Raw genomic sequence first — 17,895 nt, 5'->3', positions numbered from 1 at the left:
CCGTCTCCCCAGCCAGCGCCGAAGTTGCGCGCGGATGAGACGCGGAGAGCGGCACCCTCCGCCCACGCCTTCGGACGCAGGGACACGCCTGCTCTCGGCGCAGGTCGCGCCACGTGCCCTGCACCCTTGCTACTAACCCGCCGCTCTCAAGGACGCACGGGCAACTCGACGCGCACACTGGAAGCAAATAGGCCTCCCAGGTGCCTCACGGCGAGACAGCTCTGTGCGCCATGCAACCCCTGTCCGACTGGCCCCCGGCGCCCGACGCCCTGCGGGCCTCCCCCTTCCCGCACCCGGTGCTGCACGCCCTCCACGACCTGTCGCGCGCGCTCCTCTTCCCGACCTACTGGGCGCTGGACCAGCTGCTGGGCTGCTGCGCCCCCAGAGCGCCACCCAGCCGGCTGGGAACGCTTCGAGCGGCGGCAGTCGGCAGCGCGGCGCTGGCGCTGCTGCTGCTGCTGGGTTTGCCGCTGGCGCTCCCCGGCCTGCTGCTCTGGCTGCCGCTGCAGGCCTGGCGCCGCCCCTTCTGCTACCAGCCCCCTCCGCGGTGCTGGGTGCCACCCCCGCCCTGGCGCGCGCCCGCCGAGCCCGCGCGCTGCTTCGTCTTCCTCACCGCCAACCTGTGCCTGCTCCCCGACGGGCTGGCGCGCTTCAGCAACTTGTCGCACAGCCAGCGGCGCGCGGAGGCCATCAGCGCCGCGCTCCTAGCTGGCCTTAGGCCCTCGCTCCACAGGGCCACCGACCGCAGGCAGCCGCAGCCAGGGGCGCCCTGCGGGGTGCTCCTGCCTGCGGTGCCCGCAGGTCTGGACTTCGTGTGCCTGCAGGAGGTGTTCGATCTCCGCGCAGGCCGTCGCCTGGTGCAGCGCCTGGCGCCCAGTCTGGGGCCGGTGTTGCACGACGTGGGAACGCTGGGCCTGCAGCGCGGGCCCTACCTCAAGCTGCTGGGCAGCGGGCTGCTGCTAGCCTCGCGCTACCCGCTGCTGCGCGCCTCCTTCCGATGCTTTCCCCACGCGCGTCGGGAAGACGCCCTGGCCTCCAAGGGACTGCTGTCTGCACAGGTACAGACCCGATGCGCCCTGGCCAGGGGGTGGAGGGTGCTGGCCCCAAAAGGCAGGGCAGCTGGGGCCATCCCTGGCGTTGCAGGCGCAGCTGGGCACGCTGGACGGGCGCCGTATCGTGGGCTTCCTGCACTGCACGCACTTGCATGCGCCTACGGGTGAGTCCTGCGCACGGCCTCGTGGGCATGGGGCCAGGCCGCCTGGCGCTCTGGCAGCCGCCCTCAGCGCCCGCCCCGCACCGGCAAGTCTCAGGATCTGGTGGGCAGCCGGGCGTGCAGACTGGGCTGAGCGCCCACCCTCCCACCCCCAGAGGACGGGCCCTTGCGCTGCGAGCAGCTAACGCTGCTGCTGGAGTGGGCCGAGCAGTTCGAGGCCGAGAGCGGCCAGAGCGACGAGGCCGTGGCCTTCAGCGTGCTCCTGGGCGACCTGAACTTCGACAACCACTCCCAAGGTGAGGGAGTGGGGAGGGGCAGTCCCGAAGGCACGGCCCTGCCCAACGAGCGCCGGCTTTTCGCTTTTCCCGCAGACCACGCTCGAGAGCAGGAGCACAAACTCTTCAGCCGCTTCCGGGACCCCTGCCGGCTGGGCACGCGTCGGGAGCAGCCCTGGGCCCTGGGTAGGTCACCTGGGGGTGCGGTGGGGGTGCGTGGGGAGCCCGAGGACGCGTGAGGCCCCGGTGACCCCGCCCTCCCCGCACGGCAGGGACTTTACTGAGCACCACCACGCTCCACCACTCGGTGGCTAACTCCCCGGAGATGCTGTGCAGGTGAGTGGCTCCCCCCTCCCCGCAGGTGCGGCCTGCTCCCCCAAACAGTGCGGGGCAGGTGAGCGGCGGCCCGGGCTCCCCCTCCCCACCTCCCGCCGGGCGCCGCTAAGGGGAGTGGCGGCCAGGCCGGGCATCACTCGCCCTGGCCAGTGATATCGCCCCCCCCCCCACCCAGGGCCCTGGAGCAGGAGAAAGGCCGCCAGCTGTACCTGGCGGGCCCCCCCCAGCGGGGGCTGCCGGCCCACCCCGTGGCAAGGCCGGCGTCTGGACTACGTCGCGTACCGGGCACAACCCGGGGGGCTGCTGAGCCCGGTAAGTGCCGGGGCGTGGGGCGGCCGGGCCTGCTGGCTGGGCCCAGCCTCGAGCCCGAGTCCCGCCCGCAGGAGGTGGAGCAGGTGACCTTCAGCACTGCCCTGGCGGGGCTCACGGACCACCTGGCCGTGGGCCTGCACCTGCGGGTTTCGGCGCCCCCATAGGCCGGCGACACACGGAGCGGGAGGCTGCGCGGCCGCTGCGCCCGAGCCGGGCGGCCCGAGCATCTTTATTGCGCCGCTCACACGGCTTCCTGCGCCCGCCGGTACTCGTACACGCTGCCGCGCTCAGGGAAGGCCACGGGCTGCGGGGGCGAGCCCGGGGGCGGCGCGGGGTCCTCCGGGTCTCCGTAACCGCCGCCGCCGGGCGTGTGGAGGCAGAACACGTCCTGGGGAGCACAGGCGCGGGCTCAGCGCGGGCGCAGGCCCCCGCGCCTTCCGCGGACAAATTAAACTCGGTTCCTGGTTGCCCCTGCGCCTCTGTTCGCCCTCGGTGGGACGGGGAGGCTGCCCGGCCGCGGCCCTTACCCCGGGGTACACGGGGACCGACGTCTTTCCGCCCAGATTCACTGTGCGGCCGTCTTTGCGGATGAGCAGGTTCAGGCCCCGGGCGCCAGGCTTGCCCCCTGCGGGAGAGGCGAGGCGCGGGATGTCCAGGGAAGCCCGGGGGACCTCGCGGAGGGGGCAGGGGCCGGCAGGCGGGGGCGCGCACCGTGGAGGCCGTAGGGCCGGAAGGCGCGGCGCTCGCTCAGCACCGACAGCAGAGCCTCCTCGCGGAAGAGCAGCTCGCGGACCACGCCGTCGCCGCCGCGGAAGCGGCCTCGGCCCCCAGAGCCCGGCCTCAGCTCAAAGCGGCGCAGGATGACCGGGTACCTGCGCGAACCAGGAGCTCAGCGCGCGGCCGGGCGCGGGCCCCGGCCCCCGCCGCGCCGCGCGGCTCACCGTCTCTCCAGGATCTCGGGGTCGGTGATGCGCGTGTTGGTCATGTGGCTGTGCACGCCGCTGCGTCCGTGCCAGCCGGGGCCGGCACCCGCGCCGCCCGCCACCGTCTCGTAGTAGCCCACGCGAGCGTTACCGAGGGTCACGTTGTTCATGCAGCCCTGGCGGGGCAGGCGGCCGCTACCTCCCCGCCCCAAACGCCCGCGCGCGCGCGAGCCCCAACCCCCCGCCCCCGCCGCGGGCACCCAGCGGCGGCTGCACCTGGGAGGCGGCGCAGGCCCCGAAGGCCCCCAGGATGACGTCCACCACGCGCTGCGACGTGAGCACGTTGCCGCCCACCACGGCCGCCTCCGGGGACGGGTCCAGGATGGAGCCGGGAGGGATAACCACACGCACCGGCGCCAGGCAGCCCTGTGCGGGGCCGGGCGGCGCTCAGGGCCGGGAGCGGCGGCGGCCGGGCAGCCCCCTGCCCCGCGGCCGCCCGCCCGCCCGCGCGCACCTGGTTGAGCGGGATGTCGCGGCCCACCAGGCAGCGCAGGCAGTAGATGAGCGCCGACAGCGTTATGGCGCGCGGCGCGTTCAGGTTGCCGAACACCTCGGGCCCGGTGCTGCTGAAGTCAAACACGGCGCTGCCCTAAGGAGAAGCGGTCAGCGGCCGGCCCTTCGCCAACGCCCCCGGGGCAGCCTCCCCGCGCCCCGGAGGCCCACCTGGTTCAGGTTGATCTGCACGCGGAGACGGATGGGGGAGCCGTCGTCCATGTGGTCCTCGGCCGACACCTCGAGAGGCAGACCCCGCGCCTGGCGGGCGGTTCCGAAGGCGCGCAGCATGTCGCGCACGGCCAGCTCGGCGTTGGCCTGACAGCAGGAAGGGTGGGCGTCAGAGTGGCCCGTGCCGGTGCGCTGCCCTGCGCCTGACCCTCACCCACCTGGATGTGGCCCATATAGGCCTGCACCACGTCCAGGCCGTACTGTCCGATGAGCTCCCCCACCAGCTGGATGCCTTTCTGGTTGGCTGCCACCTGTGCCCGCAGATCCGAGAGGTTGTCGTGCAGGTTCCTGGTTCCACTGCAGCCAGAGATCTTGCCGGGCGCCCGCAGGGCCTCGGTCACCGCTGTGGGGACAGGGTCAGGCTCAGCCCCCCCCCCGCCCCGCCCCCTAGCCCTGGCTGCCTGGTGCCCGGCTCCATCCCCGCTGAAGCCCCCAACCTCCAGCCTCCCCTCCCTTGGCCCCATGGCCCCTCGGCCCCACAGCAGGCAGCGTTGCCAGTGCGTCCCTTGTGGCCGGCCACTGCTCTCCTTCCTCCCCTCCTGCCTTCTCTGGGCCCCGGTCTCCTCTCCCAGAGCAAGGCCACTTCCCTGCCCAGCGCTTCCGGGCTCACGCTGGCCTCCACAGCCAGCCTTCCAAGAGCAGCACATCCCCGGTGAAGCCTCTGCCCTGTGCCACCCCACATCCCCGGTGAAGCCTCTGCCCTGTGCCACCCCACATCCCCGGTGAAGCCTCTGCCCTGTGCCACCCCACATCCCCGGTGAAGCCTCTGCCCTGTGCCACCCCACATCCCCGGTGAAGCCTCTGCCCTGTGCCACCCCACATCCCCGGTGAAGCCTCTGCCCTGTGCCACCCCACATCCCCGGTGAAGCCTCTGCCCTGTGCCACCCCACATCCCCGGTGAAGCCTCTGCCCTGTGCCACCCCACATCCCCGGTGAAGCCTCTGCCCTGTGCCACCCCACATCCCCGGTGAAGCCTCTGCCCTGTGCCACCCCACATCCCCGGTGAAGCCTCTGCCCTGTGCCACCCCACATCCCCGGTGAAGCCTCTGCCCTGTGCCACCCAGCCCCCGGCAGTGGGGAGCAGATGCAGACCCAAGCCGGAGAGCAGCCCCTGCCCCTGGCTCCACCGCTCTCTGCAGGTGCCACTCCCACTGCTGGCTACACACACCTGACTTGAAACAGGGTCCTCTCCTGCGGTGTCCTGGTCAGCCCCGCCCACCACCTCCCCTTCCCCAAGACCACCTCCGGGAGTCTTCCTGGGCCAGGCAGAATCCGTCTCAGCGCCTCTGACCCTCTCAGAGGATGGCAGGGCTGCACGGGTCCAGCCACTGCACGGGGCCGCCACTTGCCTCCCTCGCAGCCTGGGGCCAGCAGCAGCCGAGTCCCAGCCTGCTGAGCCCCCACCCGGGCCCACACCCACTCACCCTCCTCCTGGAAGACGCCCCCCTGGACCAGCTTAAAGGACAAGAAGACGGCGCCCTCCTGTTGCAGCATGGTGGAGTGTGGGGGCATGGAGCCTGGGGTGATGCCCCCAATGTCTGCGTGGTGCCCACGGCTGGCCACGTAGAACACAGGCCGCGTCTGGCCCGGCCAGAACACCTAGGGGCATGCGGAGCACCCGTCAGCTGTGGCAGCCACCCTCGCGCCCCCAACAGGTAGCCCGGCCGCCTCTCACCGGGGTGATGACGGTGAGGTCTGGCAGATGGCTGCCCCCTGCGCTGGGGTGGTTGCTCAGAAGCACGTCCCCGGGGTGCAGGTCAGCCCCCAGGTGCTGGATCTGAAACCAGGGAACCAGGGCAGCGTTGGGGGTGGGGAGAGGGAGGCAGGGCTGCTGCAGGGCAGGGGCGGGGGGGCCCACACACCTGGAACTGCACCGTCTCCTGCATGGCGCCCAGGTGCACGGGGATGTGGGGGGCGTTGGAGACCAGCCCTCCATCGGGCCCGAAGAGGGCGCAGGAGAAGTCCAGGCGTTCCTTGATGTTGGTGGAGATGGCCGTGCGCTGCAGGATGCGGCCCATCTGCTCTGGGGGCACAGAGGGACCGATGCCTGCCGGCCCCACCCACCGCACGGCTCCAGGTCCCCCAGGCCCAGGCCCAGCAGCCCGGGGGACAGCGAGATGGAGGCAAGTCCACACAGGCACAGAGCAGCCGCGGCACCACCCCCTCCCGCCCCAGGAGAACCTGCTCCCTCCCCCCCCCGACATGTCCTGCCTGGCACATGAGAGTCGCTCTCGGGCACGGACCCTGGGGCTCCCAGGAAGCCCCTGGCCTGAGCCTGCACAGACAGGTCATGGCTATCGGCAAATCACATGACTCGCGGTGAGAGGAGCCAGGCGCTGCCCCTCCCACGGCCAAGGCCGCGATGCCCACCCATGCCCGCCCAGGCCCTGCCTCTGCTTTCACTTTCCCACTGCACCGCCTGGCCTGCCACGAGCGACAAGATGACAAGAACCGGAGCCGGGTGGTCTCTGCAGCCACCTGTGCCGGGTGCTCCGACCCCGAGCCCTGCCCCGCAGGCAGCCAGGGCGCTGGCGGTGGTGGCGGCCCCTCACCGGCAATGCTCATGAAGCGGTGAGAGAAGATGGACAGCTGGATGGGGTCGAGCTGGGTGCCCACTGTGCTCGGGGCCTCGGCCCCCACAGAGATGCGGATGTCCCCTCTCTCGGTCACCTCTGCCTGGCAACCTGGCTCCACCAGGATGGTGCTGGGGATGGGGGCACAGAGAGGGTACAAGGGGTCAGGTCCCTTCCCAAGCAGGGCCCCGCAGCCCCCGGCCGAGTCCTTCAGACCCCTGTAGCCTTGAGCCAGAGAACCCCCAACCAGGCGCCCCACAGTTCACCGCTCCCAGGGGCCACCTGGCCAGGCCCCAGCCCACCTGTTGCTGTCAATAATGAGGCAGGGCCCCTGGAGCTTGTGGCCATAGCCCAGCTCTCCGAGGAGGTACACGGGGGTCTCTTGATAGCCCCCCTCGAAATAGCACTGGGTCATCTGCAGAGAACACATAGAGAGTGAGGCTCCGAGTCTCCCAGCCCACACCCTGTCCCCCAAGCTGTGGCTGCGGGCAGGCCAGGGCCACCAACCTTGTCCACCCGGGGAGGCCCGGTCTGGGCTTTGGGGGCATCCTCAAGACGAAGACCGCTGCGGCCAGTGCCCCTCACCCGCACGTCGTCCACCATGACTGGTCGCTCGGGGATGACAAAGCCGAATTCCCTCATGTACCTGCGCACCCCCGGCCGGGGCAGCGGTCAGGGAGGGGTGGCCAGCCCGGCAGGCCACCCCCAGGCTGCCTGGATGTGACGCTCACGTACCTCTCCACGAAGGCTGCCCCGAAGTCGCCGGCGCGGGGGGAGCGGGCGGTGGGTGGGTGCTGGTGGGCAGCCACCATGAGGGCGCAGTCCGTGCCCTGGTAACGCAGGTGCAGGAAGCTCTCGGTGCTGATCTGGGACCTGCGGCGGGCAGGGGGCAGGCGGGGGCACTCACGACAGAGCCTGCCCCCTGCCCACCCAGGGTCCCCCGGGGGCCTGTCCTGCCTTCTCAGGCGCCCTTGACCACCGGGCGTGACCAAGAGTGACAGAAGCCACCGGGGCCCACCTGGGGAAGCCCTGGGCCTGCAGGGCCTCCACACACTGCTCCTCCAGCCGGCTCAGCCTCTGGTCCAGCTGCAGGAAGGTCTCCGGCGTGTAGGGCAGGGAGCAGGGCTCCTGCGCTTCGTGCACCACGTGTGCCAGGGCCAGCCCCAGCGCCGACAGCAGCCCGCTGTGCCTGCAGGGGCGGGGTGGCGCATCGGGCATCGGTACAGGGAGGGAGGCGCCCCCCATGTCCGCAGTGCCCCCACCCCCTGCCCGGGCCCACCTGTGAATGTGCACAGTGTCCATGCCCAGGGCTCGGGCGATGGCGCAGGCATGCTGCCCACCGGCTCCCCCAAAGCAAGCCAGCACGTGGGCTGAGGGGTCGTGGCCTCGCGCCTGCAGAGCCAGGTGAGGTCAGTGCCAGCTCTGGCCCTGTCCCGTCCCACCTCCCCCCCTGCTGGGCTGACCGAGAGGAGGTGTGGGGCAGGGGACAGGGCTGGCGAGCAGGGCAGGAGGTAAGGGTGGCTTACCTGGGTGAGTGCACGTATGGGCCGGCACATGGCCTCGTTGGCTACACGCACGAACCCCATGGCCACCTCCTCCAGGCTCAGCGGGGAGGCCGGGCAGGGCCCATTGGTCAGGAAGCTGTTGACCTCAGTGGCCACAGCCTCCAGGGCCTTGCGGGAGGCCTCCGGGGACAGTGGCTGGTCCTCTCCCGGCCCAAAGATGCAGGGGAAGGAGGCAGGCAGCAGGCGACCCAGCACCAGATTCGCATCTGTCAGTGTCACGGGGCCCCCTGGGAGGCGGGCATAGGGTAGGAGTCCGGGCAGAGGCAGGAAGGGGCCAGGAGTGGGCAGAAGGGATGGGGGATGGAGTGGGCCCGGCACGGTGGAGGAGGCCAAGCCCTGGTGGGGCAGAGGCCAGCTCTTACCTTTGCGGTAGCAGGCGGGGCCGGGGTGGGCACCTGCAGACTCGGGCCCAACCGCGAAGAGGCCAGACCTTGAGAGAGGCAGGACTGGGATCGGGGTTCTGGGAGGGGGACACAGGGCTGGAGCCCTGGCCCCGGAGGGCAGGAGAGCTGACCTGAAGAAGAGGCGGGAGCCCCCACCAGCTGCCACCGTGTTGATGTCCAGCTGGGGGGCCTGGAGGGTGACACCGGCGATGCTGGCCTCAAACACGTGTTCAAACTCCCCCGCGTAACGGCTCACGTCCGTGGACGTGCCTGTGGGGAGAGTGGAGCCGGGAAGTCCCCTGAAAACGCACGCGCCCAACCCTAAGCTCCCTCCAGGTGCCACCGGCAGCATTCACACCTCCCATGTCAAAGCCGATGACTGGCTGGCCGCCCTCCAGCTGGTAGGTGGTGGCCGCGTAGCCGACCACCCCGCCGGCAGGGCCCGAGAGCACGGCGCGGGAGCCGCTGAAGGCGTCCATGGGCGCCAGGCCGCCATCGGAGCGCATGAACAGCACCTGCACGTCCTGGGGAGGGGCAGGAGCTGCAGTGACCGTTGACCGGGCGCAGGCGCTGGCCCGGCAGGGGATGGGCGGCCAGGCCTCACCTTCAGCTGGCCCTGGAAGCCCCGGCGGAAGCCTTGCACGTAGCGCTGGATGGCAGGCGTGAGGTAGGCGTCAGCGCAGGCCGTGTGTCCCCGGGGAACAATGCGCACCATCGGCATGGCCTCCGAGGACAGCGACACGTGCAGGAAGCCCAGCTCCCGGGCCAGCGTGCCCACCTGCTGCTCGTGCTGGGCCCACCTGCGGCCAGAACCCAGGGGCCCTGTGCCTGCCACCAGGGCCCAGCCACCCTCCATCCCCGCCCCAGGCCGCGGCCCACAGCCCGCGCTCACGTGTACGAGTGCATGAGCACCACCGCCAGGCTGCGGATGCCACGCGCCAGGAGCCCCTCCAGCTTCCCGCGCAGGGCCCCCAGGTCCACAGGCTGCTGCACCTCCAGCAGGTCCCCGGTGCGGCCTGCAGAAGCCCACGGCCGCCAGTCAGGGGCGGCGGGCCCGCCCTTCCACCCCATGGCCCGCACCTGCCGCAGCAGCAAGCACACCTTTGACAGGTGTTCCGGCGCCCGGCTCTCCGCGGTAGAGCACCACACGCTCGTCCACCTCCAGGACCTCCTCGTACAGCACCTCAGGCATGGGCACGGCCTGGGGGCCACCAGAAATCAGGGGAGCACTAGGTCTGAGGGGCCCTGCGGAGGCCCTGCCTGGCGGGGGCCTGGGGGGGCGGCCCAGGGAACTCGGCTTGATTGGCAGTCCCAGCAAGGTCCATCCAGGTATGGTTCTCCGCCCCCCTCCCCAGGCATTTGAGTGCAGCCAAGTGCCCCGCCCCCTCAGGACAGCACCTTCCGGGAATCCAGCAGTGGGGGCGGGGAGCAAGGCTGGCTCCAGTCTAGGACAGCAAGTGGTAGCAGGCAGGAGCAGGACACCACGTGCCCACGGAGGCAGAGCCGGGGGCCCAGGGCACCCCCAGGGAGGTGTGAGCCGGCACAGGGGGCTCACCAGGTCGAACAGGTCCTCACGGGCCTGGGTGCCGATGTGCAGCAGGTCTTTGAAGCCACGTGTCACCAGCAGTGCCACCCGCTCCCCTCGGCGCTCCAGCAGCGCGTTGGTGGCCACTGTGGTGCCCATGCGGATGCTGGCAATGCGGCTGGTGTCCAGTGGCCGGTCCCGGGGCAGCAGCACGCCTCCCTCCTGGGGACCGCTCGGTGAGCACGAGGTCCCCGGCCCCAGGCGCCCACCCATCCCGCAGGCTGCGCCGGCGCACCTGCTCCAGGATCCTGCGGATGCCCTCGGTCGGGGCGTCTGCGTAGTTGGCAGGGTCCTCCGAGAGCAGCTTCAAGACCCGCACGTGCCCACCTGGACACTGGGCAAAGACGTCCGTGAAGGTGCCTCCGCGGTCGATGGCGAAGTGGAAGCGGCCCTCCGGGGTGCCCATGGTGGTGGGGCTGCAGTCCAGCAGGGGCTCTTCCACCGGCAGCCCTGGGTGAACTGGACAGGGCGGGCGGGTGGGTGGGCAGGTCTGGGGGTCCGCCACAAGCCCGGGACTGGGCAGGAACGGGAAAGGAGGGGTAGGAACGCCAGTTAGGGAGGGCCCCTGGCGGAGGAGGGCCGTCCTGGAGGGCAGTGTGCGCCACAGCCAGAGCTGGACAGGCCGGTCAGCAGGGGGCAGAAGGCTCCCAGCCCCGTGGGTTGGGGTAGAAGCCAGGGTCTGGAACAGGCCTGCCAGGGGTGGAGGTGGAGGCGCCGCCGCAGGCCTCGGCCTGGGACCTGGGAGGTCGGAGTTCTCTTGGCACGAAGCGGCCTGGGGTCAGCGTGGGCAGATGGGGAGGGGGGTCCCGCTTCCAGGCCGAGGCCTTGCGGGGCGCCGGGACTGGGCAGGCCCGAGGCCGGGAGGCGGTGAGGAGCCGGCCCAGCGGGCAGCGGGGAGGTGGCTGCGGAGAGCGGAGAGGACGGCGCAGGGCCCACCTGCCTGGTCGGCGCCGGGTCGCTCGCGGTCTGCACGGGCTGCGCTCCCCGCCGGCCCTGCCCGCTGCAGTCCCCACCCCGGGGAGGGGCCTGCGGGGCCCGCCCCCAGCACGGCGGGGCCTGGCGCGCCCCACCCCCGCGCCCGTGGCAGGCCCGGCCGGTCCCGGGCGCCTCCCGCCTCGCGCCCGGCCACCCGGGGGCTGCCAGGCCGGGCGGCCGCGCCAGGCGAGGGGCGGGGCCGGCGCGGGGAACTCGTCGCCGCCGTCCGCCCCGCGGCCCGCCCGGGGTCACCTTGGCTCTGCGGGCCGCCGGGGCCTTGCGCCGAGCCAGCGCCCTCCGCTCCCGCTCCTCGCGCCCTGGGGCACGGCGGGCTGGTTGCCGTCCAGAGGGCGGCCCAGACGCGCTGGGACGGGCGGAGGGCGCGTCCGGCCATGGGGCGCGCGCTGGAGAAGCCCCGCACCCGCCGCGCTCGCGGAGGCCCGTCCCGCCCGCCCCACGGTCAACCTCCCCGTGCACACACCCGTGGCTGACGCCCCCGCACCGGGCCCTGTGACGATGACCGGGCCTGTGGCCGCCCCGGGCTGGAAACCCGGCTTCCAGAGCCGCGGGGCACTGCAGAGAGGCCAGCGCTGGCGGCCGTTCAGTTCCGTCTTCGCAGCTACTCCGCGGGGTTCCCGGCCCAGGAAGGCAGGATCCTCTCCCCTCCTGAGTTCCAGCTGACCCTGCACTGGACGCTGGCCAGGCCCGCAGTTGGAGACTTGACATTGAAGGAAGCCTGGCTCTGGGCCGGCTGGAGTGTGGGGGTGAGGCCATCTGCAGGCCGGATCCAAGCTGGACTTCCCCAGCCGGGAGCGCTGCCTCCTGCTGGCCTGGGGGAGGTGGCCCCCGCGGACTTGACCCAAAGTCCCAGCCAGAGAGCAGCCAGGCAGGGACCCCACGCCTGGCCCCCACTAGAATGAGCTCTGCTGGCCCTGGAAGCCTGCCTGGGCCTGGGAGGCGGCACAGGTGGACTGACTGCACGTGGACTGCAGGCTCTGGGCTGTACCCCGGCCACAACAGGGCACCCTCTGGTGTGACGTGACGGTGATGGAGACACGGTGTAGGAGGAACCGGACCCAGTGTCTGGCCCGGGTCACCACAAGGACAGACGCAGAGCGGGGTCACCAAGTCAGCAGAGCCAGGCTCGGAGGCACCCGGCCAACCGCGGTCCCATGGCCTCCTCTGCCAGCCCAGATCTCGGCCCTCAGCTGGGCTGCTCCTGTGCCCCGTGCCCAGCCCTGCACAGGGCTTCTCCCCTCCAGCCCTCGTAAGCCAGGCGTAGTGGGCATCAGCTCCCCGGCAGACGGACAGGCACACAGGGCCCTGTCCCCTGTGAGTGGGCTGCTGGCCCTTGTCCAGATGACCATGTGCCCGCTGGGGTGCTGTCCCCAGGCCACTAGGCTGCCCACTGCCTTCCCCGTCCCTGGTGGCCAGCCTGGGCCTGAACCCAGCACACCATAGCTCGGATGCAGGAGCCCCACTGCTGCCTGCTGTGAGCGGTGTGTGGGAAGACCCCGCCCACAGGCCCCAGGGCCCGCTCATTCCCCAGCGCTCCTGGGTGACATTCTGCCGCAACCCAGCCCCAACCCCCCTACCCGCACCGTCCCAGCTGCCTGCCTGGGCCCTGACTCCCCCCACCACGGCCCACGGGCATCACCGTCCACCCCGGCTCTGTGTTCACCCCGGAGGCTGGTGCCTGCCGACTCACAGGTCGTCCTCGCCAGGACCTGTCCCTGAGGGATGCACTCCCACCTTCCTGGGCCCTCTGCACTGACACGGAGTGGAGCTGACCCATGTGGACTTGGTGCCAAGGACCTACAGTCCCGCCCTTGGAAATGGCCAGAATCCTGCTCCCGCCTGCTCCCGTCTTCAAATCCAGCCCTGGGTGTGGCGTGTTCCAGCAGTCCCCGTTGCAGCCGCACAGCCCCTCAGCCTCACCTGCCCACCGGAGTCTCCCCTTGGCTCAGAGTGGCCAAACACTTCCCAGAGCGTGGCGCCCGGGCCACCTCCCGCCGTGCCGGTTCCAGGGCCAGACCTGTGCGCTGGCCGCACACGCCTCCCCTGCAGACCTCAAGCCAGGACCCCGGCCGAATGACTGAGCCCAAGCATTTGGGCTCCCTCACCCCAGCCAAGCATCGGCTCCTTCTCCCCGGGAGTGCAGGCTGTCCCAGTCAGCCCTGGGGCACAGGGCAGGGACAGGGTCTCCCGGCCCCTCTGCCCTCCACTTTAGAACGCTGGCCTCGTGGCTGCCGCCCAGGGCCTCTGCACACTGTCCCCTCGGCCTGGAAAGCCGCATCTTAGCCTCACGGCACCTCCCTCGGCCCCCGCTCCGCTGGGGTGTCAGGGATGTTGCTTCCTCCCTCCCAGAGGCGTCCCCAGAGCCCCTGGCCTGACTTTGCTTCCCGCTGCACGTGGGCACAGCTCCACGGGGCAGGGGCTCTGGGCTGACTTCTCACAGAGCGAGGGGAGGGCTCACCTCTGTCGGCATCCTTGAACTTGATGGTCCTGCGCCGGGGCAGGCGGGGGCTGGTGGCCACCTCCGCCAGGAAGCCCAGGCTGCTGCCCCGGCTCCTGAGCACCAGCTTCAGCTCATGGTTCTCCTGGATGAGCTGCACCAGCCGCCTCAGCTCCTCGTTCTCCTGCGCCAGCCGCTGGATCTCCTGGCGCAGGCCCTCGTAGCTGCTCAGGAGGGACATGCCCGGCGGCAGGGGCGGCAGCTGCCGGCAGCTGCGGGCTGGACAGGGACCCGGCCCTCGCCTTTGTGAGGTCAGCGGCCGCCCCAGCCCCCACGCTTCAGCTGCGTTCCGAGGCCCCAGGCCCAGGCTCCGGGCGAGCCGCCCACCCTCGATGGGCTTCGCTTGGGGACTGCACAGCCAGCGGTTGCCCACACCCGGCCCCGCCTCCGGGCCCCTCTGGGAAGCCCCCTTCTGGAAGCTTCTGTGGCCCAGTCCAGGCCAGGTGCGCTGTAGGGGCAGGGAGATGGGACTGGCATCTCCACAGGCCCACCGGAATCCCGCAGCCTCTCGTGCTGGGACGTGGATCTAGGCGGCTGGCCATGACACTGTGCAGCCACAGTGAGCACGGCGTCCCAGAGGCTCGGGGATGGTGGACACGTGAGTTGCTGGCCCAGTGACATGGGAGCTGGACAGTGGTGACCTACGGGGTAAGGGATCCACAAGCTCCACCAAGCCATGCGGGAGCCCCGCAAGGCCGGCAGGCGCAGGAGCCAAGGCGCCGCGCTGTCGCTCACAGGGCTCCCTGGACAGGGCACTCCATCTGGCTGGTGTCCCTCCAGCACAGGGGCAGGGCAGGCACCAGGGGGCCCGTCCTAGGCGGAACACGCGTGCCGCGGCAGGAGCGCCTCCCCCAAGGTGGCAGTGGGTTTGCATTTGGGTCCCACGGAGAATGTCCTTCTTTCAACCCATCTGACTCCGGACGAGGCGCCTCCATGCGGCGGCTCTGCCTGTGCGGCGTTTTCTCACCTCACCCTCATCTCAGCTTATCTCCCCCGGTGGTTTCCCGTGTGCTTGTCTGATGGGGCCCAGGGGCTGGCAGCCGCCTCCACCAGGAAGCCCAGGCTGCCGCCCGGTTCCACTGTCACTTCACAGATCTGCTGGCCGCGTGACGCCACACCGCGGGTGCTTTTTAAAGACGAGGTTTATTTTTGGCTCAGGATTCTGGAGGGCCAAGGTTGAGGGGCTCCATCTGGTGATGCCTTTCTTTTTTAAGATTTATTTATTTATTTGAGAGTCAGAGTTACAGAGAGAGAGGCCAGTCATCCACTGGTTCAGTCTCCAGATGGCCACAATGGCTGGACCTGGGCAGATCCAAAGCTGGGAGCCAGGAGCTTCTTCCAGGTCTCCCACACGGGTGCTGGGGCCCAAGCACTTGGGCCATCGTCCACTGCTTTCCCAGGCCACAGCAGAGAGCTGGATCAGAAGTGGAGCAGCTGGGACTGGAACTGGCGCCCATATGGGATGGCGGCACTGCAGGCTGAGTTGTAACCTACTACGCCACAGCTCCGGCCCCTGGTGATGCCTTTCTTGCTGGTAGAGTCCTGAGGTGGTACCCGACATCCATGGTGAGAGCCAGGGAGCACGTGGGTGTGTGCACTGCATGTGTATGCACTGCCTATGTACTGTGTGTGTGCACTGTGTGTGTGTACTGTGTGTGTGTACTGCATGTGTGTTTACTGCCTATGTACTGTCTGTGTGTGCACTGATGTGTGTACTGTGTGTGTGTACTGTGTGTGTGCACTGTGTGTGCGTGTACTGCGTGTGTGTTTACTGCCTATGTACTGTGTGTGTACTGTGTGTGTGCACTGTGTGTGCGTGTACTGCCTATGTACTGTCTGTGTGTGCACTGATGTGTGTACTGCATGTGTGTTTACTGCCTATGTACTGTCTGTGTGTGCACTGATGTGTGTACTGTGTGTGTGTACTGCCTATGTACTGTGTGTGTGTGCACTGTGTGTGTACTGTGTGTGTGTACTGCATGTGTGTTTACTGCCTATGTACTGTGTGTGTGCACTGTGTGTGTACTGTGTGCGTGTACTGCGTGTGTGTTTACTGCCTATGTACTGTGTGTGTGCACTGTGTGTGTACTGTGTGTGCGTGTACTGCGTACGTGTTTACTGCCTATGTATTGTCTGTGTGTGCACTGTGTGTGTACTGCATGTGTGTTTACTGCCTATGTACTGTGTGTGTACTGTGTGTGTGCACTGCTCTGTGTGTACTACCTCTGTGTGTACTGCTGTGTGCATTGTGTGTGCACTGCTCTGTGTGTACTGTGTGTGTGCACTGCTGTGTATATCCACTGCTGTGTGTGTACTACCTCTGTGTGCACTACTGTGTGTGACTGCTCTGTGTGTACTGCTGTGTGTGCACTGCTGTGTGTGTACTACCTCTGTGTGTACTGTGTGTGTGTTGTGTGTGTACTGCTGTGTGTGTTGTGTGTGTACTACCTCTGTGTGTACTGTGTGTGTGTTGTGTGTGTACTGCTGTGTGTGTTGTGTGTGTACTACCTCTGTGTGTACTGTGTGTGTGTTGTGTGTGTACTGTGTGTGTGTACTGTGTGTGTACTACCTCTGTGTGTACTGTGTGTGTGTTGTGTGTGTACTGTGTGTGTGTACTGTGTGTGTACTACCTCTGTGTGTACTGTGTGTGTGTTGTGTGTGTACTGTGTGTGTGTACTGTGTGTGTACTACCTCTGTGTGTACTGCTGTGTGCATTGTGTGTGCACTGCTCTGTGTGTACTGTGTGTGTGTTGTGTGTGTACTACCTCTGTGTGTACTGTGTGTGTGTTGTGTGTGTACTGCTGTGTGTGTTGTGTGTGTACTACCTCTGTGTGTACTGTGTGTGTGTTGTGTGTGTACTGCTGTGTGTGTTGTGTGTGTACTACCTCTGTGTGTACTGTGTGTGTGTTGTGTGTGTACTGCTGTGTGTGTTGTGTGTGTACTACCTCTGTGTGTACTGTGTGTGTGTTGTGTGTGTACTGTGTGTGTGTACTGTGTGTGTACTACCTCTGTGTGTACTGCTGTGTGTGTTGTGTGTGTACTGCTGTGTGTGTACTGTGTGTGTGTGCTGTGTGTGTACTGTGTGTGTGTACTACCTCTGTGTGTACTGTGTGTGTACTACCTCTGTGTGTACTGCTGTGTGCATTGTGTGTGCACTGCTCTGTGTGTACTGTGTGTGTGTTGTGTGTGTACTGCTGTGTGTGTACTACCTCTGTGTGTACTGTGTGTGTGTTGTGTGTGTACTGCTGTGTGTGTACTGTGTGTGTGTTGTGTGTGTACTACCTCTGTGTGTACTGCTGTGTGTGTTGTGTGTGTACTACCTCTGTGTGTACTGCTGTGTGTGTTGTGTGTGTGTACTGCTGTGTGTGTACTGTGTGTGTGTTGTGTGTGTACTACCTCTGTGTGTACTGTGTGTGTGTTGTGTGTGTACTGCTGTGTGTGTTGTGTGTGTACTACCTCTGTGTGTACTGTGTGTGTGTTGTGTGTGTACTGTGTGTGTGTACTGTGTGTGTACTACCTCTGTGTGTACTGCTGTGTGCATTGTGTGTGCACTGCTCTGTGTGTACTGTGTGTGTGTTGTGTGTGTACTACCTCTGTGTGTACTGCTGTGTGTGTTGTGTGTGTACTGCTGTGTGTGTTGTGTGTGTGTACTGCTGTGTGTGTACTGTGTGTGTGCACATGCAGACTGCAGGACACACATGGTGAGATGGAGCACGTGCGAGTTTGCACAAGCACGTGGGTGCGTGTATCCTCTTGTCTCAGTCATGGGGCTGCGCCCTGAAGCCTTACCTAATCCTTGTCACCTCCCAAAGACCCCCTCAGCTCCCACAGTGAATTCCGTTCCTGCCCCCTTATCACCTCCAGCAGAGTCAGTCCCCTGAGGGAGCCGGCTCAGCAGCAGTGACCCCTTCACTAGGAAATGACCCCCCACCCTGAGGGGTGGGGCCAGGGAGTCCCTGTGGTCCTGGAGCTCTCACCCCAAAGGAGGCCCCACCTGCAGCACGGCGCTCCCTGGAAGCCCTTGGGTGGGCTGTGCTGCACACCCTGGGAAGGCCCCAGGCCTCCTGCAAAGCCCCCAGAGCCGGGCCAGCGGCTTCACTGCCTGATGGGTTATTCAGCACAGCCCAGGGGTAAAGGAGATTGTCCCTCAGGTGATAGCCGGGAAGGGGCCCCTGGTAGAGGAGACCGGAAGCAGAGGGCTGAGGCTGGGGTGCAGCAGGTGAAGCCCCGATCGCGGCGCTCTGCTGCAGAGGCGGCTCCCCGCGAATGCAGCGGAGGACGGCCCAAGTGCTGGGGCCCCTGCCCCTGTGGGAGCAACCGAGGAGTGCCTGGCCCAGCCTGGCCCAGCCCTGCCTGCTGCTCCCCATTTGGGGAGTGAACCAGGAGATGGGAGACCTCTCTCTCTCTCTGTCTGTCTCTCTCTGTCCCTGGGCCTTTCAAATGAATAAATCTCTTTA

The 17,895-nt window shown here is 67.7% G+C and overlaps 2 protein-coding genes across 4 annotated transcripts; one reads left to right on the top strand and one right to left on the bottom strand.

The window, feature by feature from the left end:
- The first annotated feature begins 64 nt into the window (after positions 1-64).
- LOC133757473 (sphingomyelin phosphodiesterase 5-like) lies at positions 65-2,371 on the top strand. The gene is given in 8 exon segments (XM_062187885.1): positions 65-1,058; positions 1,144-1,216; positions 1,369-1,509; positions 1,585-1,674; positions 1,761-1,824; positions 2,000-2,069; positions 2,071-2,136; positions 2,208-2,371. Coding segments are annotated over 8 exon segments (1,425 nt in total). The 5' UTR covers positions 65-230; the 3' UTR covers positions 2,301-2,371.
- Positions 2,336-11,491, bottom strand: OPLAH (5-oxoprolinase, ATP-hydrolysing). 3 transcript variants are annotated; one of them, XM_062187884.1, is made up of 27 exons: positions 11,405-11,491; positions 10,184-10,407; positions 9,919-10,110; positions 9,465-9,564; positions 9,256-9,379; positions 8,968-9,163; positions 8,722-8,887; positions 8,495-8,633; positions 8,343-8,410; positions 7,942-8,207; positions 7,695-7,807; positions 7,434-7,604; positions 7,151-7,288; positions 6,923-7,061; positions 6,718-6,830; positions 6,395-6,546; positions 5,705-5,865; positions 5,518-5,619; positions 5,267-5,441; positions 4,001-4,185; positions 3,783-3,929; positions 3,574-3,708; positions 3,336-3,485; positions 3,078-3,235; positions 2,848-3,008; positions 2,664-2,761; positions 2,336-2,524 (listed from the first exon to the last, which is right to left on the bottom strand). In XM_062187884.1, the coding sequence occupies exons 2-27, from the start codon at positions 10,352-10,354 to the stop codon at positions 2,378-2,380; spliced, it is 3,867 nt and encodes a 1,288-aa protein (XP_062043868.1). In that variant the 5' UTR covers positions 10,355-10,407; positions 11,405-11,491; the 3' UTR covers positions 2,336-2,377. The 3 variants fall into 3 exon arrangements, with proteins under 3 accessions (XP_062043868.1, XP_062043865.1, XP_062043867.1); XM_062187881.1 differs by lacking the exon at positions 11,405-11,491 and adding an exon at positions 10,885-10,946; XM_062187883.1 differs by lacking the exon at positions 11,405-11,491 and adding an exon at positions 10,889-10,926.
- Positions 11,492-17,895: the final 6,404 nt, after the last annotated feature.

This window comes from Lepus europaeus, chromosome 4 (assembly GCF_033115175.1).
Source record: "Lepus europaeus isolate LE1 chromosome 4, mLepTim1.pri, whole genome shotgun sequence".
NCBI classification, from domain to species: domain Eukaryota; kingdom Metazoa; phylum Chordata; class Mammalia; order Lagomorpha; family Leporidae; genus Lepus; species Lepus europaeus.
The sequence above is the reverse complement of the archived record's forward strand: the minus strand, read 5'-3'. Positions and strand labels throughout refer to the sequence as shown.